This window comes from Sus scrofa, chromosome 7 (genome assembly GCF_000003025.6).
Source record: "Sus scrofa isolate TJ Tabasco breed Duroc chromosome 7, Sscrofa11.1, whole genome shotgun sequence".
NCBI classification, from domain to species: Eukaryota; Metazoa; Chordata; class Mammalia; order Artiodactyla; family Suidae; genus Sus; species Sus scrofa.
Window position 1 is genome coordinate 86833714 of NC_010449.5, and position 26115 is coordinate 86859828.

The following is a 26115-nucleotide window of genomic DNA, read 5'->3' on the forward strand; positions in this document are numbered from 1 at the left end:
CACATATATAAGTGAATCACTTTTCTGTACACCTGAAACTAATACAACATTGCAAATCAACTATACATCAATGAAAAAGAATCCAATAGGATTAATAATAATAAGTAGAATATAATCCTTGGCTCTGTTAGAGAGAGACCCCTTGAGCTCAGAGGACATCGAGCTTCCTAAGAAATGCCTATGTGATCAGACATTGTGAGAAGATGGAGCAGGGAAGAGACTATGGTGGGTGAGCTAAGCTCCTGGGAGCAGAAGGCTTTCCAACAAGATCCCCCTTCACTGTACAGCAGGTCAGGGAGTCAGGAGGCACAATTCCTTGTCCACCGCCCTCCCCGGGAATGGGAGGTACTCTGGGAAGTGCTCACTGTGGGGCCCAGTTATCTTCCCCTCGACCCTCAGGTATCTCTGCTTCAGTCTCTATTGCAATTGGCCTTACCTGTCTTTCTCATTAATAACATTGCTGTCAATATAGCATGAATAGAATTCCCAAAAGAGGAGATAGAGCCAGTCTATGCAACTGTTCAGTAATTATGGCAATAACAGCCAAGGCTTGCCTGGCAACAGTGTTGGATGGGCACTGTGGTAAGGGTTTCTCACTTAACTCTCACCGCTATTACAACAGGGGGGGTCCTTACCATCCTCCATTTAGACCCAATGAACAAAGGCTCCCTCGTGAGGCTGAAACCCAACAGCTCCTATCTGAAAGGGTAAAACTGAGAGGTGAAAAAAAAGGGAGATTCAAACTCAGGTCTGCCTGTACTTCAGAGCCCACTTCTCTATCTTCAGGTTTCTGGATGGGGCCTTGAATCAGTGGAAAAGCATTTTGCTAAAAGATGAGGGACTGTGAGGCCTTTCTAAACCTCCAGGACTCATGAGCAGGAGAGAACAGAGGTGGGCGAATTTGGATGGGATGAGATAAACAACAGTATTCAAGGCACTATCAAAAAAAAAAAAAAAAAAAAAAAAGAGGAAGGAAGAAATAATGATGATGTGGAAAAACGCCATCATGGAGGCTCAAGAGTAAAGCCAAGGTAGAACAAATCCTGGGAAATACGAAGTTTCTTGGAGTAGCATGACTATTCAGCACCCAACGGGCTGGTCCCCACATGCCCAGGGGAGGCTATCATCCTGGCACCTCTGACCCTGCTGGATGCCCTTGCCTGGGTCCTCCTGTCTTTCCCACATGAGCTGAGATGGAGCAGCTCCATCCCCAGACATGGGCACTGTGCCTAGTAAGAGCAGATGCTTAATACATGCAATGTAGAGGAAAGGATCCCATAAAAAAACAAACAAATTGCACAGCCTTGAAAAATAACTATCATCATCTCTTAAGGAACAGAGACCAATATATGTTCACACCATTAATAATATTCTACAGGTTCATGGGCTATGAGGGAAATAGGTAATAAGCTAATAGGGTAATTTGCATCACTGATTCTGGAAGATCTCAAACCATCCCTCGGGTAGGGAGGCCTGTGGTACCTGTTAGCCTCCTGGAAGTGAATACCCACCACGCAATGGCCCCGAACCAGCAGCCAAGTGGTCTCATCACTACAGAGGAGCCCATCCCCCAATCTCCACCCGAGGAACCCAGGGGAGATTCTGGCACCCTCTCACTGCCAGCTTTGAGAGAAGCAGCTACGAGACTTGTGTCTACCCATCTTCAGTGAGGGAAAAGGCAGAAGGTAATACCTCCATGGTAAAGAGAAGGCTGTGGTTTGAGTGAACAAACAAGAAAGCATTACCACAGGAAACAAGTATCTTCAGTGAAACCCAAGTGTCAGATGGGTGTGGACCAGTCAGGACAACCCAGAGCCCATCAATTCCACTGATTCTTTAAAACTCACAAGTTCCTTGCAGCTCCACCATGGAGAAGTAGTGTGTGGTTGCCCATTAGCTGGTTTAAAGCAAGAACAAAGCATCCACAGAGACATGCCCAGTGCCTGCAAGCTGTGCTCTAAATTGGGGTCAGCCCCGCCATTTCCTGACAACACGAGTGTAAAGTCAGAGATGTGATCACCACAGGATTTCCAAGGTGGGAAAATGAGACTGGGAAGCTGAAGGCTCTCATTCAGACCCAAATATTGCATCTTTCCATGTTGGCAAAAGACAGGAAATGAGTAAGGAAATAGTCTTTTGTAAGCAAACCACTTTTATAACTTCAGGCCAGCCCCTAGAACCTTCGCTGGGAGCAAGGTGCCCCACCTCAGTTGTGGCCAGTATTCACAAAAACACTGACAATAGGAGGATTCATTCCTGAGAAGTCTGGAGCAAGAAACAGCAATGGTCAGAAAAGAAATGCTGAGGCCAAAACACCCAAGTTGAGGTATATGCCTGTCTCTAAACCTAGGCTTCCTAATGCTATTTCAGGAAGTGCTGGGTTTGCAGCAGTCCTTCTCAGAGTCTTCAGGATGCTAGCGTCGACCTCCAAGAGTCATGTCACAGACTGTCCCAAGCCAACCCCCACCCCACCAGCCTCATGAGAAGGGCAATGACAAGGCCCTAAATAGTTCATTCATAATTTTACTAAGACTTAGAGGTAGCTTTGGATGCCAGGAACTCTGCTGAGTGTGGGACCTGAGACCAGCCTACCTTCTATCATGACCTTCTCTAAATCCTATTCCCCAAACCAGAGGTCTCTCTCCCACATACATCTCGAGCATTTCTGTCCCTTGCCCCTGCTAACAACTATCTCCCAGCCCGGAAACCCTTCTCCTTCCTCCATCCATGGGGATCCTGCTCATCCTTCCACACCCAGCTGAAAATGCCACATCCTTCCACACCCATCTTCAAATCCTCCCTCTGTGGTCCTTACTACATCCCTTTGAACTGTCCATAATCCTTGCCACATTCTATCCTGTGTTCTAGCAACATTGCATAAGGGCCTGGAGAGTTACCATGAATGAAAGAGTCCTGGGATCACATGAGCCTGAGAAACATAAAGCAAAGTCAGCCAGTATTCCTTAGAGCTGGCGTTTTCAGAGCCTTTAATGCAAACACAATGTATGAATATCCAAGGGGGCCAGAGTATACAGACAGTTTCCCAACGTGTTAGGCTATGTAACCACTCCTCCCTATTACTGTCGATTTGGTTTTCCCTGAACATCTCAGAGGACTCATGTTCCAAGGAACCCTCACTGGGAAATGCTGTTCTCTAGTTATTTCCTCCCTCCCTTCCTTCCAAATCCAGGAAGGGCATCCACAATGTGCCAAGCATCGTGCTAGGTGCCCTCACCTATGAACATCTCAGGCACTTTGCTGAAACAGATTGAGGAGGGGAGCCGTGGCTGATTCACAGACATAACCCCCAGCACATCTTTCATCAATGCCGATACGGACGCGATGAAGCTACTGACAGGCTGGCCCCTGAGGACCTGTAAAAATGACTCGTGCGCCACGGCAGCACCTGACCCACAGCTTAGCACAGAATTCTAAGCAGTTAGGAAGGCAGATGTCTTCATTGGCCATGGAATTAAGAAGGAAGAGTTTCATGGGAAGTCCACATGAGGGGAAAACACATTTCAGAAGACAAATCACAGGATAAAAAACACTCAGCCGTTTAGCCTGCAGAACAAGGACTCTCAGATCACCAGGCTCCTCACATTAACATTATGTGGAAAAAGGCACAGGCCCCTAATTAAGAAAAATGTAGCAGAAACCGACTGCTGGCTGGCAGACGATGGAGGCGGCCTGGCAGAGATGTGGAAGCTGGAGGTGTGAGCTGGGACCCGTGGCCAGGCCAATGCATGTGAGTGCCTGCAGAACAGTGGAGGCACAACAGTGGGGGTAAGCGGGCACCCTGCCTAAGCAGCAAAATGCCTGCCAGGAAGATGGGAAAGACACACAGCCTGAAGTCACAGTGCAGGCCAACTGGGCCACTGAGCCAGCAGACCTTCTGCTTCAGTGGCCGGGGCACCAGGAGCAGACCCTCTTCCCATACAGGGGTCACCTGTGGACCAGCCGTGACACTGAGCACAGATGGAGCTCCTACTAAGCCAGTGTCTGCAGGTGGGTCAAACACAGGCAAAAACTCTGGGAGGGGAAGCTTTAGCAAAAGCAGCAAACTGTGCTGGGCTGGGCCGTACCTGTCCAGCAATCCATGCATCCTCCCATTTATCAGATGTGTACTGAGCACCAGTCATGCACAAGGGCGTGGACAAAGATGGGTTTGGTCCCAATCCTCATGGAGCTTTCAGAGTAAGTAAATGATTGGTCCTAGAAAGGTCTCATTCTGAATATGACACAGAGAGAAACATGCTATGGAGAAAGTGCGAAACATGCTATGGAGAAAGTGCCAGCAGGAAAACATCCCTGGGCACACAATGCATGAGCTGATATCTGAAGGTGAGATCAGAATTCCAGCGGTTGGAACAGCAAGTGCCAAGTCCTGGGAGGAAGGCAGCCTGGGGAACATGGAGGGCTAAAAGGCCGATGATGTGAGGCTGGAGGGGCAGAACGTCACTGGGCTGTGGCCACGTGAAGGGCTTTGCCTCTCAGAATCAGACGCATTCTGCAAACATCCTGCTATGGGTGACAGCCAGGAGGGGTCAGAGCAGCCGGGAGGGCTGGAGAGCCCAAGAGCAGGATGGAGAGTTTTGTAGGGGTCAGATCAGCAAAACCCACTGACGGATGGCATCAGGGGTGTGGGCAGGAGAAGGGTGGGCAGGTATCAATCCAGGCAGGTTCCATCTCCTCTAAAAACGAAGGTCTTCTAGGCTCGAGCTCTGCATTTTCTCTTTGGGGCAGGGAGCAAGTAGACATTAAGAGTGGAAGTTCTGAGGAGTTCCCGATGTGGCTCAGCGGTAACAAATCTGACTAGTATCCACGAGGATGCAGGTTCAAGCCCTGCCTCACTCAGTGGGTTAAGGATCCAGTGTTGTCATGAGCTGTGGTGTAGGTCACAGACAGGCTTGGATCCTGTGTTGCTGTGGCTGTGGTGTAGGCCGGTAGCTGTAGCTCTGATTTGGACCCTAGCCTGGGAACTTCCGGTACGCCATATATGGCCTGAAAAATTAAAAAAAAAAAAAAAAAATAGTGGAGGTTTCTCCAACACAGTAAGGGCTTCTGTTCCAACCACCTAGACAGATTCCTTCTTCTCAGGCAGTGCAGTAACACTTGAATGGCTCTTTATGGGAAACAGAGGGAACAGCTTGAGACTGGGAGTCCAAGACCTGGGTCCCGTCCCAGCTGCATGCTTCACAGCCACGGGCACCTGGCGGCATGGTTTAAGGCCCCAGGGCTCTGTGTCTCCACAGGTGGCTCAGAGATTAGGAACAACACCTGCTTTATGGGGCTCGTGGGAAGATTTGTGCAAGGGCTTTTGCAAGTGGCCAACCATCCTCTGCATTTTGGGGGTGGTTTTTAAGACTCTGTGCCTGAAGCCCCACCCCCACCCTGCCAGCTCAGCCCTGCCATTGTCATCTGGTGCAGCTGTCTTTTCTGGGACCAGAAGAGGCCACTCGGCAGTCAGCGTGAAGCGCGTGGAGACAAGAGCACTCGGCTTTTGATTGCTCTGCTCTCTCTGTGATCAAAGGTGGGCTCTCCCTTCAGATTTTAAACCATGGCTACAGCGACACTCATCTCAGCTGGACATCCATCAGAAGGTCAGGACACACAAGTGCTTGCAGGAAGTTGGTCCTTCCCTCCCTTTTAGGCTGTACCTTTGTCTAGAAGACTCATTGCTTTAGGGCACATCCGTGTGGCTGGAGCCACAGCCGGGGTTTTAGTGCACGCAGTTGAAAAGTCACTTAGCATCTGCGGATACCACTTTTTCTTTAATAGAGGGTCTGGTTATTGCCTGAAGACACAGGACAATGTCGTGGTTAAGAAGATAAGCCCTGAGTCCCTCCCATGGTTCAAATGCCTTTCTTTTCCGTCTGTAAGCCTCAATTTCCTTGTTCGTAAAACAGTACTGATGTCTCATGGGGTTGGGGGGATTAAATATGATACTGTGTGGAAAACAAACATTAGTTGCTATTGTGGGTGTGTGTGTGTGCGTGTGTGTGTGTGTGTGTGTGTGTGTGCATGCATGCTGGCAAGAAAGTGTTCATTTGTTTATTCCTTCCTTCATTCAACCTGTATCTCCTACCTGTGAGGCACTGTCCTAGGCATTGGGAACAAAAAGATGAATGAGAGCTTTGTTCTTGGAGAACCCACAAGCTTTGGGAAGATAAAGATAAGCAGACCGGCCACAACACATAGTGGGGTAACAAGCACTTTGCAGGGACTTTGAGGGCGACAGAGGAATGTGGCTAATCTAGCAGTGAGAATACGGGGGCGTTTGTGCAGACGGGCTGTAGGGAGGGCCTCCTGGGGAGGTGGGGACCGAGTGCAGTCCAGAAATGGGCCAAGAGAGGTAGGGGGTTCCAGGCAGAAAGAGCAGCTGAGAGGATTGTGCCTGATGTGTTCTAGAAATTGTACAGAACGTGATGGGGAAGCTGGACAAACATGTGGCTGCAGAAAGGGCCCACATCCCAACTGTAAAGGCCCCTCCATGGCAAGTGACACTGGAGTCAATTTCCAAATGCAACACAAAACTGTGGATGTGGGATTAGCACTAGTTAATGATGACACTGTACATGTGTGTATAACAGGCCCCTGATCTAGACTTTTAGAAACTGTTCTGCAAACTCTCAGCATCTAGGCTCGAGGAGGCCACACTAAGTGCAGTCCTAGCTCCCAGGGGCTCATGGCTCAGGAAAGAAGGGGGAGTGGACACAGTGAGTGCTGGACACAAGGGGAAGGATGTGGGGTGGGGGTCCTGAAAGCTGAATCAGTAAAATGCTTTGAAGAACAAGATGAGGGAGGAGGTGCTTTAGAGCCAGGGAGAAAAGGAAAAGTTATCTGGTGGCCCAGCTGAGATGCAAGAACGTGTTTCAGATCGGCAGACCTAGGGGAGATGCTGGAGCTTCAGAAGGCCAAGCATTTGTTTACCTGCCGCCTGCTTTGCAAAACGGTTATGTGACTGTTACCTGGGGACTTCTGGGCTGTGCAAGAAGTGACAGCTTTTCCACACAGTTCTGGAACAAGACTCTGAGCTTTTCATCTCTCACCTTCTTACAACAATTGCAAAACCCAGAATTCCCACTGTGGCACAATGGGATTGGTGACATCCTGGGAGTGCTGGGATGCAGATTCGATCCCTGGCCCGATACAGTGGGTTAAGGATCTGGCATTGCCACAGCTGCAGCTTAGGCTGCCACTGCAGCTTGACTTTGTTGGGAACAGACCTTCAAAGCCTGCTTTTGGGGAAAAGCACTCTGGAAAGTGACCACAGGCTTGATGTCCTCTGTCTCCCAAGTGGAGCTCAGTTTTTTCTCCTATAAATGGTCATAAGTAACAATATTGACCTTATACAGCTGTTGTAAAGATTAAACCAGACACCATATGTTAAAGCCAAGGGGAGTTGAAAGGCACGGGCAAGACAGCATGATGAGGAAGTGGCTGAGCTGGATTTGAACCCAGGTGAGTAGTTTCACGGCTCTCCCAGGAGCAAAAGAGGCTGGGTGTTTCCATCCCAGTGGGGAAGCAGGGTGGAGTGGCTGCTCCCAGGCCAACACCAGCTCTTCCCAGAGACCCTTGCTGCCTGAAGAGCTTGGCAGGGGACACTGATTGATGACCAGAGAAGAAACCCATTTGCAAGCTCAAATGAAATGGATGAGAAACTGCAACATACATATCTGTAAAGCAATGTTAATTCCTCCGATATGTGCAAAGATGCTCCACTTATCTGCAGCCGTAAATGTGGTGCATGCTGCCTGCAGACCGGCAGGGCTTTCAAGGCTACAAATCGAAGGAAGCATCTGGGAGCACCCAGCAGCACCGCAGGGTACTTTTGGTGGAAATGCCCACGTGGCAAAAACATTTTGTCTCACACAGAGAAAAAATAAAGACTGCGAACCACCGTGGCCCCTACTCCTTGTGCTGGCCTGTGTAAAACTGGTTTGTTAGCATAATAGCTCGCTCCACTGTGCCCTGGCTCCTGGGGATTCTTCCAGACACACTCACTGCCTTCCTTTCCTGCTGGAACATCCTTTAGGGCCATTAATGGACCTGATGCCTCTGGGAACTGCTAATTCTAAATTAAAAATCATTAATTATCTGAGTGGAGGCCACAGACACACAGGCCACAATTTGCTATTGCGATGGTCTAGCAGCGCATCTCAGGCCATCGACTCAACGGTGCACTTGTCGTCTCAGCCGTAGGCCGTCCACTGCTGACCTGGTCATTGACTTTGTCCGCTGTGTGCCTCCCCGGCTACATTACAAGCTCCAGAATATAAGCTGCCTGGGTCACCGCCGTGTCCCTTTCAGGGTCTCAGTGAATGCTGGCTGAGTTAACAAATGGGTTAACAAGTGACTCCATTGGAGCCTGAGAATTCTGAGGCCGTGGTGTCCCTCAGGACGCAGCTCAGCTCTGCCTCGGACCCAAAAGGGGGGCCTTCCCTGCCTGTTGGCTGTATTTCCCTAACTTCCGGGGCTGCCTGGGACTGCAGTTCTTGCCAGATGAGGCTGCCTTTGGTGGCTCGCTGGCCTCTCCCTATGCTGGATGGTGAGCTGTTTGATGTCATGATTATATCTTTTTTCTCTGTGCATCCCCAGAGATGAAAGACGAGCAACTCCAGGGGAAGCTCTTCCCAGCAGAGCCTTAGGAAGGTGGGGCCATCATCTTGGAATGAGGAAGTACCTGAAAAAGTTGCCAACATGCAGGTCATGGTGTCCCCTGCAAGGCCCACTCTCCCGCCAGCCCCATCTCCTCCTGTGCATTTGGCATCTGGGACACTGTGTGTGGCAAAGGAGCAGCAAAGCACTTCTCTCCAGCCACCTGGGGGCTCCTGAAGGGGGCTGGTTTGGGGAACCTCTTTTATTAAGCGCATACGCCTGAGGGTCCCAACCAAGGCCACCTCAGAGGACACAGAGCAGGTGGCCTTCTCATCTAACACTGCATTCTGGGACCTAGAGATGAATGTTAAGATCCGCTATAGACAATTTCACAGCCTGACTCTGGTAGAAGCCAGCGCAGAACATGGAGTCAAACATGACATTAGGCTCTTAACTTAGTCGCTTCTGGGAAACATCACAAGTTCTCTGAATTCCTCCCTGGCTCACGGTATTAGTGGTTTTAACAGACAGTCTTCCACAGGCAGTGTCTGAATTCTCATGACCACATTGTCACTGAGGAACGGTGTTACAACTTGACACTTGCGGGGCTTTAGCACGGAGAAGTTAATGATCGCAGAGCCAGAGAAGGGCCGAATGGGGGTCGGAGCCCAAGGTCGCCTGGGGTTCTCAAGCATCTCCATAGAAAGTGCACCTCATCAGACAGAAGCTCAGTAAAAAGACATTCATCAAATCTCTAAATGGAGCACTGCAAGACCATGGGGGCGGCGGCTGAAGGCAGGCCTGGCTGTGTGCCCGGATCCTGCCAAGAGGTGACCGTCCACCTCTTTCCCAGACACCCCAGCCTTGCTGAGAAGTAACCCCAGCCTTGCCCCTGCCCACTTCCAAATCCAGCAGGTTCTTCAGGACACCCGGCAGGAAAGGGTCCTATGAGTCAGGGAGCATTGCACATACCTCTCGGCGGGGAAAGGGCCAGGACAAACGCTGAGCTGCCTCAAGGCTGCCCTGTCACCGTCCCCGCCTCTAAGAGACTGTGCCAAACATGGAAGCCATGGGGGCTGGGGGGACCCCTCATTTGCATTCTGCATCACTGTTTGGGCCTTGCTGTGTTGTCAGAAAAGATGCACTTTTTTCTTCTAGAAATGATGATGAGCGCTTTGCAGCATTCTAAAGTGTGGCTCTGTTATCAAGCCTGAGTTAATATTTCTTTCCAGGGAACACGGCTCTCATCTCTAATGGAGGGGAGGGGAGGACAGAGTGAAGCTAAGGAAATGCACTTCGAATGTGACTTTTCAAGAATGCCTGCATCAGGCAAAGGGAACCGACTTCAAAGTCCTTTCTTGCTTCAATGCTCTTGTAAGTAGCCTGAAAGAGCTCAAGAGGGTGCTGTGAAGTGTCCAGCTCCCTCCTTTCCAGGCTCACTTTCTTCTTTCTACAGACATTTATATTTATTATACAGCAGGTGCTATGTTAGCCACTGGGGTCTCAGCTGCGGAGGTTTGTCTGCTGCCCTTTCACTAAATGATAGTGACTTTGCTTTTGCCCTCCCCGTTTTTTTCCTTTTTAGGGTCACACCTGCGGTATATGGAAGTTCCCAGGCTAGGAGTTGAATTGTAGCTGCAGCTGCCGGCCTATGCCATAGCCACAGCGAGGCTAGATCTGAGCTTCACTTGTGATCTACGCCGCAGCTCGTGGGAACACTGAATCCTCAACCCATCGAGAGAGGCCAGGGATGGAACCTGCATCTTCATGGACACTACATTGGGTTTTGAACCCACTGAGCCACAATGGAAGCTCTCTTTTGTTGTCATTGTTGTTGTTAATGGAACAACATGGAAGTTCCCTGGCCAGGGATTGAATCTGAGCTGCAGCTGTGACCTAAGCCACAGCTGTGGCAACACCAGATCCTTTAACCCACTGTGCTGGGCTAGGGCTCAAACTTATGCCTCCACAGCAATCTGAGCCACTGCAGTCAGGTTCTTAACCCATTGTGCCAGAGCAGGAACTCCTGCTTTTGCTTTATTAAGTGCATTCATTTCTCAGGGGTAAGTAAAGCACAGGACTCACTCAAAACCAAGGTGATTCAACCTCAAGTCCCCCAGTGTCCGGCCCTGAGTGCCACCCACGGACTGGGCACCCTTACCTCTCAGCTGCTGGAAGCAGGAGGCGCTGGTGTCCGGCTCCAAGGGGTGCCTCAGGACCCCGTTGCTGGGCTTGGGTCTCTCGTATTCTCTTTCGGGGAGCATGGCCTGCTCGCTCTCCAGGGCAGGGTCTGAGTGCGGGGGCAGAGACTGTGGAAACCCGAACATCAAGAGGGAAGAGAAGAAGAGTAAGGCACCGCAGAGCAGAAAGCCACCCCACCAGGCTCCAATCCAGCGGGGGTCGTCCGGGGTGATGTCCAGGTTACCTGCAATCGGAAAGAGCACAGTCAGCGGGATGGGAGGGGACCTGGCGGGGCCCGGCATTTGGCAGAGGTCTGGAACCAGTTGTCCAGATGGGCTGAGGGCTCTGGAGATGGCCTGGGATGGGGAAGACCGGACGGCAGGCAAAGCAGCCTATGGCTTCACACCCACGCTTCTGTTTCTCCCCAAGCTGAAGGCTGATCGCTTTTTCTCCTTATTTTCCCTGCCAACCCTGTGCCTGCATCAGTCTAAACAAAAACAGTGAGAAGCCAGACGCCCCCTGAATTTAGGCTGGAATCGACTGGCTTGGCAGAGTTGCCAAGGTCTGCTAACAAAAACACAGGGAAGCAAATATATATATATATATATGTATATATTGTTGAAGAGTTTATTTTTACTCTGTATACCACTTGCACCCCCTACAGAGCAGCTAACCTGGGATCCACACCCCACTCCATCTTAAATCTGTTCACAGATCACATGAGGCGGCACTGATTGGAAAACAAGAGCCAGGATACCTGGATCGAAATCCTGCCTACTTCTCACCATGCGACCTCAGGCCAGTGATGTAAACTTTTTGTGGCTCAGTCAGTGGCTCAGCTGACTGGTCTGGATAATACAGATGCTTATGATGTACTCACCCTTACCAAGCTGGGGTGATCAAATGAGCCACGCCAAGCAGAAAGTGCTCAAAACAGTGCGTAGTATGTGCTTAAGCAATTCATGGATGTTGGCTTAATATTTATGGCAAGGGTCCTGTTTCCAAGCTGTGAGGAGACGGGCTGATTCCAGCCTTGGTGGTGGCCTGTGGTGTGGGGCTAGGCCTCTAGGAGAAAGCTCTGCAGCCAATGTCTATGCTCAAAGGCAGCAAGCATGCGGTCCGGCTGGCTCGTGCTGTTACTTCTTTGACTTGCCAACTGAAGTCAAGAAGACGACAACCAGATCTCACCCCTTGGTTGGTGTTTTCCCTTCTTTCTACGACTGCCTTTCAGAGCATCTCTCTCAGATGAGCTGCTTGTAGATGTTCCTTTAATGATAATCTCATACCCTTGGAGCCTGGAAAGAAATTCTTAAAGACCTGGACCACAGCATATGAGCTAAGAGCTAACTGGGCTGCAGGTCTGGACCAGATGGATGGACGGGCTTGGGAAGAGAGATGACCACAGTCACCAGATGAGCGTGTCCCTATTTCTAAAGCATCTCTAAAGATTCTTTAGTTAACAGTAATGAAAATAGCAGCCATCTTTTTTTTTTTTTTTCCCCATGGCTGCACCTGCAGCATAAGGAAGTTCCCAGACTAGGGGCTGAATCAGAGCTGCAGCTGCGGCCTGCACCACAGCCACAGCCACACTGGATCTGAGCCGCCTTGGCAACCCTCACCACAACTTTCAGCAACACCAGATCCTTAACTCTCTGAGCAAGGCCAGGGATCAAACCTGCACCCTCACAGACACTATGCCAGGTTCTTAACCCACTGAGCCACAGTGGGAATGCATGTCCTTTATTGAGGGCTGACTCTGCACAGCACTATGCAGAGTGCATTCTTAGCTGTTCCAACCAGCCCGCCCACAACCCTACAAGGGAGACCCTTAGCGTCCTACTTCGTGTAGATGGAGAAATCGAGGCTTAGAGGGGTTAGGTGCTTTGCTCACATCTACAGAGATGAACCTGGGAACACAAGCACCCAGGCGCCAAGGGCCACGCTCTTCTCCTTTTGACTGTTAGGTCTTTGTTTTAAGATCCCTGGGCTCCTGGAGGGCCCTTAGTGGACCACTAATTCCCATGCTTTGCGCAATGGGCTACGACCACCAGCTCTTCTGGTAGGTGTCAAGTTGGCCTTTGGGACATCAGTGGTCTCTGTCCTAGAGACCTTGACATCAACCCAGCAGCAATAACCAGGGCACCAGAATGGACTAGATGCTTTTGCACTGCTGCACAGTGGAGAGGAGAGTGTACAAACTCTCAGGTAGGCATGGGGTTGAATCCCTGCATTGTTACTTATTAGCATGTGATGCTGGGGGAGTTACTTACCCTCTCCCACCTTTAGTTTCATCATTTGCGAAATAAAGATGATATCCATGGAGAGTGGTTACCAGGATGAGAGGTAATGAGCAAACATCTCCTCACACACAGTAGGCTCTTTGTCTGCAGGAGCTCTTGTTTTTTTTTGTTTTGTTTTGTTTTTTACTTTCAGGGATATGTTTATATAAATGCAAATTTTAAGATACAGATGTTTTTTCTTTTTTAAAGGCTGCACATGCGGCATATGGAAGTTCCCAGGCTAGGGATTAAATTGGACCTGCCACTGCTGGCCTATTCCACAGCCACAGAAACGCAGGATCCAAGCTACATCTACAACCTACGCCACAGCTTGCTGCAATGCCAAATCCTTAACCCGCTGAGTAGGGCCAGGGATTGAACCTGCATCCTCAGAGAGAGCTCTGGGTTCTTAACCTGCTGAGCCATGATGGGAATTCCTTTAAGATACAGACTTTTAAAAAGCAGTATGGTGTGGGAGAACTCTGGGTGATCTTGAAAACCTTTTTATGCAAACAAGAGAAAAGGAAGTCACACTGCCTCGGGTAGCAACACTGTTTGCACCCGTCACTTAACTGTTTTTCTTCACCTGCTGCCAAGCAATGAATGAAAACAAGACGGGAAGAGGGAGCTATGTATTTCCCCCTATGTCTACCGGCACCATGAAGGGGGGGATGGAAAGCTAGCAGATGTGAGCCAGTAGGGAGAGAGGAATCCTGGCAGTTGTTGGGGAGAACCAAATTAGTAGCGCATGGAAAGCCATATTGTAGAAAGGAAGTTAGTGACTGCTCTACGTGTGAGAAAACATCCCCGGGAGAGGGCTGCGCTGAAGGAAGCGGATGTTTACATGAACGTGGCACCTTCTCCCTGTGCCTGTGCCTGTAGGTGGAAAGCGTGTGATTCCTAAGACCAGGAAGGGTACCTGAGCATCAGAGCACGCCTGCCTCTTGGTTTTTCTTTTCTTTTTTCTTTCTTTTTTTTTTTTTTTTTTTTTTTTTTTTTTTTTTTTTTTTTTAAGCCTGCACTTACAGCATATGGAGGGTCCCAGGCTAGGGGTCAAATCAGAACTGCAGCCACCAGCCCAGGCATAGCAATGCCAGATCCGAGCCACGTCTGCGACCTATACCACAGCTCACAGTGATGCCGGATCCTTAACCCACCGAGAGAGGCCAGGGATCAAACCCACCTCTTCATGGCTCCTCGTCAGTTTCATTACTGCTGAGCCATGACGGGAACTCCACGCCTGCCTCTTGAGAAGGAGAGGGAGACAGGGCTGCAGGGAGGCATGTGGAGGGCAGGGTTTTGCAAAGCCAGGAAAATCACAGTTGACTATTTGGGGAAGTATTGATTTTTCCCCTCCATTTCAATCATCCAGAGGACAATGGCAGGGAGAGAAATCACACTCTGAGAAGAAATCCCTCAGCTTGGAGCCTGCTGCCCTCAGGACAGCATGGGCCTCCTGAGCGGAGCTTCTTTTCAATTTTGGGAAGACCGTGGATGCTTGACCCAGGCCTGAGAAACGTTTTTCTCGGAGGCACTTTTCTCTACTCATTTCCACAATGAATGGTACTTTGAGGAGGCATTTTGGCAGTGAAGGTGGATATCTCTTCCCACTTTCCTGGCAACTGTCATTGCCCAGCAGATACTGTTCTAGTATCATGGATGTTGAGGGTAAGTTCTCTACGTGGACTGGCAAAGCATGTGTGCTGGATGCACGGGTCTCCCTCTCTGAAAACAAGGAAGCCTTTACCTCCCTTACTGTGGAGTTAGGTGTGGCCATGAGCCACACAGCTTTGCCAATGAAATGAGAGAGAGGGGACACACGTCACTTCTGTGTGGAGGCATGGATGAGCTGGTGTGTGACGCCCCCCCCCCAACGCTTTTTTTTCCTGCCTGGTCCCAAAGCATGTGAAATTCTCCCTAAGATGATACCCAAGAAGCTACAGTGAACAAAATGTTCCTGCTGACCCATATCTGGTATATAACATGATCAGGAAAAAAACTTTAAGTGCTCCAAGTGCTGACATTTTGGGGGTATTCATTATGGCAGCATAACTTGGCCTGCCCTGACTAGTACAAAAGGCTCAGGACACAAAAACTCATACCCTTTAAGAAAAGTGGTCCTGGGCAGGCTTAGCATAGCAAAGGTATTCTTTCAGGGTCAGGTAGGAGGCAAGGCCTGGAAACGTCTCTATCTGGGTCCTGTTAGTGTCTTAAAACAACGACTGCAGTTTCAGCCTTTTGGCAAAGGCTGCTATCAGGAAGCTGCCCAGAACACAACTAAAGAGCACCTGTCTGCCTCATTTACGTAGAATGTATCAAACTGCCAATGAAGGTAGAACCACGGATAAAGAAAGATGCTGAAAAGGACGGGGTGAGGACAGTATCCTGGGCCATGGGAACAGCTGAGCAAAGGCACAACATTCTCAGGGGACTCTGAATGGACTGGCTAAGCTCCCTCCAGTGACTTGCCTACCCCCCCCCCCCCCGCCCCAGGTCATTCCAGGCCCCAGGAAAAGGTGCTGAGAAGAAAGCAGAGGGAACAGGGAGGGTTACACAGTGGGCCACCACAAGGCAGGCACCGGGTGGGCCTGACTTTGCATAGGCATCAGCGGGCTTGTTAGGATTTCTGCTTTATAAAATCCATTGATCTGACTCTTTCACCCTTGGGATCTGACGTCTGGAGTGCCTTGTGGTTTCGCTGGGTGAGCTGAGCAAGCTTTTGGCAGCTGTTTGTCCCCTTTGTTGAAGGTCACATAAACACATGGGCTTTGTTGCGATTTCTCCCTATTTCCAGGGACTGCTACCACTGTAGGTTCAAACAACAACAACAAATCCCTGGGAACAGGGTTAAACCGGTTTAAAGCTAACCAACCAACCCACCCATGAGGATACCCAAGACTGTGAGAAGGGCAGATCGAAGCAGCTTGGGAACATTTACTTCATCCCAGGCCATACACTGGCTTTCTGAGCAGTCCCCCCCCTTTCACACAGTCCATATACCTATTTGTCTAACCTATTTTGCAAAACTTTTGCTGTGGGACTCGAGAATTCCAAGAGTATCATTAAGTTACAGACCTAATTAGAAACTCGAGACAGCAAGGGACTCGGGGTGGAGGGCAGCGTGGAGCATTCAGAATCCCAGCCGTGGGGCTCATTAGTTCAACATGAAGGAATCTGGTGGCAGCAGCCAGCCCTAGAGTGGCAGAGAGTTCAAGATTCTCTGCTTTTTGATCTTTTTTGGTGAAGTTAACAACTGGACATATCTTTTGCAGCTGCAGAAGCTATGTAGCTGGAGCAGGGTGGGCTGGCGGGCTGGTGTACCTTAGGCTGTATGGAGTTGCTGGCCAAGGCAGGTCATCTCAGCATGAGACGTTCCTTTGTTCATGGAAGTGGGAAGCCTTCTGGCTAAACTCCTAGACAGGATTCGGGGCAGCCAGGTGCCCAGTGTGGGGTCAGACAGGCCTGGGCTTTGAATCCAAGTAGCTGTGGAAGTGAGTTTACCTCTCGGTTCCTAATTACCCCTAATTTTACTGTATGCTTCCTACCCCCTAGGCACTCTGCTAAGTGCTTTGCAGGATTAACTCCTGCTAAACACACACAGACCCATGAGGACAAATGTCCCCAGGATCACACAGCTCAAAAGGGGTGCAGCTGAGATCCAAAAGGAGGTCTATTTGACCCCAGAACACAAAATCACCATAGGAGAACACCTCCACTGTTAAAGGGGATCACAGCAGGGCCTGCCCTCCAACGGGATGCTCTGAGGTTCCATTGAGGCAGTTCAGGCACGTACAGCTTTAAGAAGCAGGTGATTCATGTCTGCCATTGTCATCAAGCTGTTAAACCCACACTGTGAAGGAGGGTTGATCAGTCCAACACTTAGGGGCCTACTCTGCTACCAAACACGTCTTTTTTTTTTAAAAGAGTCTGCAACATATGGGAGTTCCCAGGCTAGGGGTAGAACAGGAGCTGCAGCTGTGGGCCTACACCACAGGCACAGCAATGCAGGATCCAAGCAGCATCTACAACCTCCACCACAGCTCGTGACAATGCCGGAACCTTAACCCCCTGAGTGAGGCCAGGGATCGAACCCACATCGTCATGGACACTAGGTCAGGTTCTTAATCTGCTGAGCCACAACGGGACCTACCAAGCCCTTCTTTCTATGTCCTGTCCTTGACTGGTCTCAGTCTTACAAAGATATTCTAAAAAGATTCCTTGCCCAGGCTGTCAGAGGCGGTGTCTATCCTCTTCAAGAAGCGGGGAAAGGGAGCCACAGAGGGATCAAACACAGATGAAAAGCAGTGGCGGTAGAATCCTCGTGTCTAAGCATTGCCCATGGAGCCCTCCCAGGGAGCTGCCCATGGGGTCTCTCTGGCCCACAGCTGGCCTGTTTTCACAACCCACCACCTCCCCGGCACCCCCAGCTTCATCTGCACACACATTCCAACCAGGGTCTCACTGATCTCTCCCTTTCAACCCTGCTTCCTCCGCAGCTGTCAGGCTACCAGGCAGGAAGCACATTCTGTCCGCCATCTGCCCTCTAACAGGGGCCTTCCAGGGACCTGCCTTGCCCACCTCGCACAGTTCCCAGGCTGCTGATTCCCAGGTCCCTTGCCTAGGTCTCAGCTGGAATTTCAGAAACATATGGCTGCATGCATGGCTCCTGTATATGCAGGCTTAAGGGCACGCTCTCCTCAGCTCGATGGCCCTATAGACCGGCTCAGTCTCAGTGGGTGAGGAAAAGACAGGAAAGGGCCATCCCATTCCTTGAAATACAGCCCCAGTCCACCCAGAGACAGAATGACAAGTTTCCACCGCTGGATTAGAAACAATAAAAACTGCCGGGAACTACAGAATTCTGTGGCTGGCTCTCGGAATAGAATAAATAATATTCTTCTGCCCTCTGCTGGTAAAGAGCAGCACCAGCCCTCCCGGGGCCTTCAGAAAGGCTGCAAACAAAGAGGGAGACTCGTGCTGCAACATCAGATCTGAAGTCCACTATTAACTCTGTAGAAAAGAAGGCTGCTGGCAGCAGGATGCCGGGAGGGAATGGAAACAGTCCCTCTGTCTTAGGTGGGGAGGTGTCAAATTGCCAGTGAGCCCAGGACCACTGGTGACACCACCTCCCACTGGGCCCTGAAGGGCGAGGACAGAGATGGAGCAGAAAGGGTGGGGACAGCGGTCCAGCCTGAGGGAACAGCCCAAGCAAAGGGAGGGTGCACCCAGGGGATACCCTCTAGCCACCTGTCTACTTCTTGGTCATCCCAGGCACTGAGAAAAGATGCAATTTCATCCCCAAGAGGAATCTTGGCGAGGGGGCATCTGGAAGTGGAAATACCCACATGCTGGCTCGGATACATCCCTTAGATTAGGCACAGCCTTTTCTCTCACTAGGCATCAGCTTCCTGGTCTATAGAATGCAAGAGCTGAAAGTGAATGATGTCTGAGGTGCTTGCTGGCTCTGGAATTCTGGCATTTCACAAGCCCTGATTAAAGGGGGGCATGGCTGGCATGCTGGGGGCAGGATACTGCCTGGACATCCGCCTTCTCACCCCAGGCAGCCTTCCCTGTGGCCCTGGGAATGTGCCCGCTTCCCTCCCCTTCTGTCTTGTGCTGCCTTTGGTGCAGCGGTGTAAGCTGCCTTTTCATCCATAGAAGCAAGATGGCAGCTGGCTCCCACCCTGGTGTGTTTCTCTGACCAGGCCACCCTGCCACCTGCTCGCTAGGAATATGGCACAAAGGGCCAACCAATGCTACAAAATGGCAGCATTCAATCACTGCCTGAACAGACCCAGTGCTTTAAAAGAATAAATAAATAAATAAGGCTCCATTGGATTTTTTTTCCCCTCCCTTTTGGAAATTTGTAACATCATTAGCTACAAGTAAATATATCAGTGGGATTAATGGAGTGAATCACCAAGTGACTTGATCGGATTTAAAACCACATTATTTCTTTGGGGTGAATTAGTAAATTTAGTACTGTCGAGAGATGATGAATTGAGAACCAGGGGACTGAGAGTCCTTATTGATCCTGAGACTAGATTGGGAGGGGGAAGAGAAGCTGGACCTGCTTCCTGCACTGTTTTCACAGACAGGAAACTTGGCTTTTCAACTAGCTAAGATGCACAGGAATACAGTGTCCTCTTTCGAGCATGCAGTTGTGACCCCATAGAGTGGGCAGTCCCAAGATGGTCTTCAATGATCCCCACCCCTGGAATCCATGTCCTTGTGGAATGATCCCTTCTCCCAAGTGCAGACAGAAACAAGTGGCTTGTTTCTAACATACGGGATCCCACAGAAGCAATGAGGTGTCACTTCTTAGCCTAGGTTATAAAAAGACTACGGCTTTGTCCCAGGTGATCTTACCCTTTCTTGGGTTGAGGGCTCCAGGAGAGTCAGGCTGAGGTTAGCCCTATAGAGCGGTTGGTGGGAGCCAGCCTGAAAGCTGATTTTCCAAGGCTTGCCAGCAGCCATGGAGTGAGCTTGGAAGCGGAGCCCCTCCAGTCGGGCTTTCAGATGATTTGAGACCAGTCCAACACCTTGACTGCAGCCTCCTGAGAGATTCTGAGCCAGAATCACCCAGCTAATTAAGCTGCTCCTGAATTCCAGACCCAGAGAAATAAACTGAGAGATAACAATGATTGTTTTAAGTCACTGAGCTTGGGATAATTTAGCACAAAGCAATAGAAGGCTAATACATCAGGCGGCTTGCTGTGGCTTTTGAAATGTGTGTATTCATGTCATTTCTGAGCAGTTGCTCAGTGTGCCACAGTCTGGTTTCCTGCATTGGCAACCAGGTGGATTGGGGTCAGACGAAATTTCTGGGTCCTAGAGGGCAAGCCTCACCCTGCCAACACCACCAACCTGCACTGGATATGGTACAGCTGAGAAATAAACTTTGGTTGCATAAACTCACTTAGATTTGAGCACTGGCTATTACCACTACATAGCCTAGCCCATCTCAACCAGTACTCTATTTAATCAAAGTGTGCTCAGGGATCGGGGTTGGGGGGTGGGGAGGGGCGGCCCAGAGCAAGCTGAGAAATACATTTGCCCCTGCTGCTAAGAACACAAGAAGTGTTGCTTGAAATGGGCTTGAGGTGTGGTGTGTTTCTCTATAAAGCCCTTTACAACAGTATCTTTCTTACAGAAATGATTTTCAAATATCCTGTCCCCTTGACCCCATGCATACACTTGCATTTCTAGAACAAGTACTTCAACTTTTTGTTTAGAAAACAGGGTCCTTGTGTGGGTTAAGGGACCAGTGTTCAATGAGTATGTGACATGCCAGGCATTTCCACATCTGTTCTCTGATGTATCTTACAGTAGCCCCGTGAGGCAGATGTACATTTTATTGCTCTTAATTTACAGATGAGGAACATTCAGATTTGAGGAGCAAAATCAATGACAATGGATTATTTATTTGGCTCCTAAGGAAACACGGGCAGAACACACACTTGAGTCCAGGCCCTGTGAACCAACACTCATGCTCTTTTCTCAAGTCTCAGACAGGCACCAGCTACAGATCCTGCTGCTGAGTTGGGAAGGTCTTAGAACCCAGAGGCAGGGGCTCCTTTAAGCGGTGGAAGGGCTTATGGATGGCGCTTAGAAACTGAGATAAAACTCCTTACTTGTGTCAATGAAGACTGCATCCACATAGATTTTGGTACAGAAAGAGCCCAGGATAAATCCGCAGGCGGGTCCAAACACCAGCATCGTGAACAGGATACCTGAAAGAAGAAGACAAAACCAAGATTAGATTAAAAGCAGAAGCCATTCAATGAGCAAAAGAGTCAAAGCTCAAGAAAACTATTTTTACATTGATCAGATGGGAGGTCTAATTAGACAAATGACTTTGGAGGAATCAGTCTAAAAATCCTAGAGAGGGAAGGTAGTATTTCACATTTTTGGAAACTCTATTAAAGTACTACTAGGCAGAAATTTTATAGTTTTTGATGGGTTGCTTTGAGATGACTGTGGGCTCCAAGCACACTTTTAGAGGACTCCACCCCACTTCATGGCAAACCTATTAAAATATATTCATGTCTGCTATGAGATCATTTTTTTCCTCCACAAACATTTTTGAAAGGATGTTTATAATTTTGCTTTCACATTTTTTTTTTTTTGGCTTGATGTAATTCATTTAATTTAGTGTTGAGATTTCGCAGCACTCATTGTGCAAACTCAGGAATTCTTGTGAAGTGAGGAAAGTTGAAGCCACAAATTATTCGCAAATGTACTGAAATATTTACAGGCCTTGAATTTAGCAAATAACAAAGCTCACATAATGGTATGCTTTGAGCACATTTAATCAGACTTTTTTTTTTTTTTTTTTTTTTTTTTTTTTTTTTTTTTGCTATTTCTTGGGCCGCTCCCGCGGCATATGGAGTTTCCCAGGCTAGGGGTCGAATCGGAGCTGTAGCCGCCAGCCTATGCCAGAGCCACAGCAACGCGGGATCCGAGCCATGTCTGCAACCTACACCACAGCTCACGGCAACGCTGGATCGTTAACCCACTGAGCAAGGGCAGGGATCGAACCCGAAACCTCATGGTTCCTAGTCGGATTCGTTAACCACTGCTCCACGACGGGAACTCCTAATCAGACATTTTTAAAGTTTCGATTTTGCAGTCCCTCCATGTTTTTGGAATGGCTATCTGTTATTGTCGTAACAGCTGTTCAGGACTCAGCTCTTCCGCTGGACTCAATAAGATGGTATAAGGCACATGCTTAGGTACATATCTGGTGGATATGTTACCTGGACTTTTGCAGAAAACTGTTGGATTACTGTGGAAAAAGCCCAAACTAAAACTCCACAGCCTGTATCTATTTAAATTTCAAAAAGGACAAGATAATGTCATTTGCAGCAACATGATGGAACTGGAGACTCTCATACTTAGTGAAGTAAGTCAGAAAGAGAAGGACAAACACCATATGATATCACTTATACATGGAATCTAAAATGTGGCACAAATGACCTGTCTACAGAACAGAAACAGATCATGGACATGGAGGGCAGACTTACATTTCCCAGGTGGGGAGAGGGGAGAGAGGGGGGCCGTCGGAGAGTTTGGGGTTGGTAGATACAGACGGTTACATTTGGAATGGATGGGGGATGGGGCCCTGCTGTACGGCATAGGGAACTGTATCCAGTCTCTCCAGTAAGAAGCTGACGGAAAATGGGCAAAAAAAAAAAAATGGGTGTGTATGGGTAGCTGGGTCACTTGATTGTACAGCAGAAATGGAAGTATAAATTAACTATACTTTAATGAAAATCAAATGAAATAAATTTCAACTTGGTAGACATTTCCTAAGCACTGACAATTCCCAAGGCCCCAGGGATAAAAATAAGGGTAAAGAAGTGACCCTTTCACAAGAGGCTAGCCACCCATGGGGACAATCAGTATGTGCTGATTGGGTCAATTCAATCCAAGCAGAGGGTCCAGAGGGTGGGTGCTAACAGGTCCATATGACACTTAAAGAACAAGGTGGGAGACAGATTCAACCCGAGGGAATGTGAGCTCAGCAGAGGGTCATTCTGGTCTGTTCGCAGGGTGGACTATAACTCAGCCTGAAATCTCTCAGTGATGTCATCACGGAACCACTCAAATAGTCATCCATTTAATCAATACTTATTGAGTTCCTTCTATGTGCTAATAAGCAGCATGATCATTAGGATGGGGATTCAGCACTGGACCAAACAGTCAAAAAGCCAGCCTTCCTGGAGCTCACTGTCTTGGGGAGACGGGGAACACAAGAAACCATAGACAGGAGCTTGACTGGTTTCTACATACCTGGCAAAGGAAGCCATATCTTCCCCATTCACGGACAAGAACCCAGAACCCCAACACAGCCATTTAAACACGGCTTTTAAGGGATGAAGGAAGGAATGAAAAGAGGATGGGTTCTATCACAGGAATGGGGCTGAATCTGCCCTCAGTGAAATCCTGCTCTGTGATGGGGAGCAATCTAGAAGCTCAAGTGTCTCAAGGTAGCCTGTCCCATAGCCAGCTGGTGACCCTCAGTCTCACAGATAGTCCTCTTTACAGGAATCTGGAAAGGAGCACATTTGTTACAACACTGGCTCTGGTTGGTCACAACTTAGGTTCAGACAACTGAACAGAGAAAGCTAAGAAAGGTGGGGGTATTATTGGAAAGTAGGGATCGTTCAGGTATGTGCTAGATTTAGGAGCGTTGTCCTTGGTGGGGTATCATTGGGGAGTAGAGCTGGTCTTGGCCCCATTCCACAGATGGAGGTAAGTGAAGCAGGAAGGGATGCTAAGAAGGATGCGGGAGAGCAGAGCCATGGGGAGGGTGTCTAGGGCAAGAGCAGCACCCAGGAGAAGACTGAGTGAAGGGCAATACGGTGAAGCCAGCCGTGTCCTCCTGTCCAGGCTGCAGGCTGTGGTCACCCATTGGTGCTCTAAAGATGCCTCGGCAAGTAAATCAACCGCCCAGAAGAAAGGGACACAGAGATATAAACACAATTCTCTTGCAAACGGTGCCCTTCTGACTCTCCTCCCATCGTTGCAGCAGACACTCTGATCCCCAGCAGCAACCCCCTGCCCATCACGATAATGCACCTCCTTTCACGCAAATGAAATAAAAATGTCAATCAATGAAATAATCACTGGTCCATCCCCCATGGATGAAACAATGAAAATTATAACACTGAATAGGTCCAAGGACCAAGCTTTTAGTATCACTGGAAAGAAACATCCAATGAGCCTTGGAACCTGTGTCCAGATTGTTGTCACTCTTTCCCGACATGGGGGCGGTAGAGAGTGTGGACAGGCCAGACAACACGGGAAAGCGGGAGACTCCAGGTCCTGGACCTCCTGCCCTTGTGCAAGTTATGACACAAAAGGAAGGGCATCCCTCAAGCTCAGCTCTCCAGAGGAGCCCAGCAGGGCCCAGAAGGGCCAGCCACCCATTCTGGCAGCGTGGATGGACAGAGCCTCATGGAGAAGCCGTGTGCCAAGGTGGTCTCTCCATCCAGCCAAGGGCACCTCCCACCCCAGGCCTCCAGGACAGGGCACAGCTTTCCAAAATGCTGAACTGTGGCTTTCCATGCAATAGGACAGAGTTCTCTCCCAAAGAAACCTGATGAGACCCCCGTTCCAAAAATCAAAGAAAGAGGTAGGATGCCTATTTTTGTGTGGACAGCATTCCCCCACTCAGCTGAAATCTCGGGAACATTTTTCTAAGCATTTTCCTTTATCAGAAAGATGTCAAGTAAACCTCTAGCAGCAGTGGGGTCTCGAATATTTTCCAAGGGATGAAGGAGGGGGCCTTTCCACATCAGGAAGTGCCCCTCTGCACTTAAGAAATGTCTCAGGATAAAAGCACAAATGAAGCAGCGTCAGAGAGCATGGCCCTGGGTATTTAGGGGATGCTGTTCCCCAGAGAGCAAAGAGGCAGACTGTGATCTCCCAGAAAGGAACTTTTGAATTTGCTTCCTTGCTCTCTTTTTGATTCATCCCACCAGGCTGTGATTTTGCTCTTGTTTAGCAAAATCCCCTCAAAAAGTTCTGCCTAAATGACAAGAAACAGATGGTCGGGCACTAAAATCCTGAAGCCCTGTGTTGAGCGTCTCAGGTCCAGGAGAGAAGGTTCTTGAGTGGCTCAGTGCCTCCCCCTGCTGGCTGCAAGATTTATGTACACGGGAGGGGAGGAGACACGGAGATCAGAAATGCTCACTACCACCCTGAGCCCGCTGCTTTACCTCCTGTAATCCTTTCAGTGATCCCCGCGGGGAGTCTACTGCACCCATTTCACAGGGAAGGAACAGAAACTCAGAAAAGTTTAAAAGGTAGAATGTGTATATATATATATATATATGTATAACTGGGTCACTTTGCTGTACTGCAGAAATTGACAGAACATTGTCAAGCAATTATAATAAAAATTTAAAAATAAAAAAAAAAAAAGTTAGAAAGCAGCACAGCCAGGTTCTGAAGCCAGGTTTCTCTCATTCCCTCAGGGAAAACTGTACTGGAGGAAGCTCAGGAGACAGCACCGGCCACCTGAGTTCTAGTCCCCGCTCCACCACTTCTGAGCTCTGTGAACCTTGGGAAAAGTCTACTGAACTTCCCCGTGCCTCAGCTTTCTCATCTGTAAAATGGGAATGCTATTCAGCTTATTTCATGGGGCTTCTAGAGAAGATTTAATGACCTCATGTTTGTAAAGCTCTGAGAATAGCATCTGGCACCCAGAAAGTGCCACAGAAGTGTTTGTTATGTAGATGACGCCCCTGTCCCTTCTGCTACAATGAGGGCCAGCACAGGTATGTTTCCCGGCCTCCTCTCTCCAGAGTGTACTGCACCCCCCGCCCCCAGTCTCATTTCCTAAAGCCACCACCGGGGGAGACAGGCTGGAGCTGGCAGCAGGCCAGACCCCCCAAGTGGGTTCCTCAGGAGAAGCAGCTGTGATCCCAAGACCAACTGGCCCTTCAGAGTCCAGAGTTCATCCCCCTGCCCACCCGCCAAGCTCATTCTGATGCTAACCTGGCTTTCTAGGGATGTGACAACTGGACAAAGGGAGAGGGTATGAGATGACCTGGGTGATGACATTCTGGTCTGGCATCCTGGTCTCAACACAGGCTTTCTGCATAAATCTCCAGTTCCCAAACTGTGTGCCGAGGCACTTCGGGGTTCCACAGTGAATTCACAGGGGCACAGCAAAATGTTTTATGTTTTTGAGGGAAACTCAGCACTATCTGACATCTGTTAGAGGCCCCTCGTACAACTACCTACTCAAGGTAGCTGATGGTTTCGTACTGGATTGAGCTCCATTCCTTTCAACCACATCACACCTTTGTGAACTAAGTTTTCAGTGGTCACCATGATAAAAAGCAGATGCTGTGTGGAAATCAATGCAGAACAGGAAATGGGGGTGATGGAATCCAATTTGATTCCAAGGTTTGAGAATCTGTGCAGTCCCCAGGCAGGGAAACACAACCTATTAGTAAGTAATTATGCTTACTTAAAAATAGAAATATTTTTTCTTTCACTTCATGTGTGTTCTTTTTCTAAACAGGCATGAAGTAACGAC

The 26115-nt window shown here is 49.2% G+C and overlaps 1 protein-coding gene across 3 annotated transcripts in view; it reads right to left on the reverse strand.

Moving 5' to 3' along the window:
* Positions 1 to 26115, reverse strand: part of SLCO3A1 (solute carrier organic anion transporter family member 3A1) — a 325398-nt gene that overhangs the window by 55795 nt on the left and 243488 nt on the right. For all 3 annotated transcript variants that reach the window (XM_021099372.1, XM_001924347.5, XM_005666296.3), the window contains exons 3-4: positions 20696 to 20794; positions 10763 to 11026 (exon numbers count right to left, since the gene is read on the reverse strand). In XM_021099372.1, the coding sequence (XP_020955031.1) occupies positions 10763 to 11026; positions 20696 to 20794 (363 nt within the window). The remainder of the gene's footprint in view (positions 1 to 10762; positions 11027 to 20695; positions 20795 to 26115) is intronic.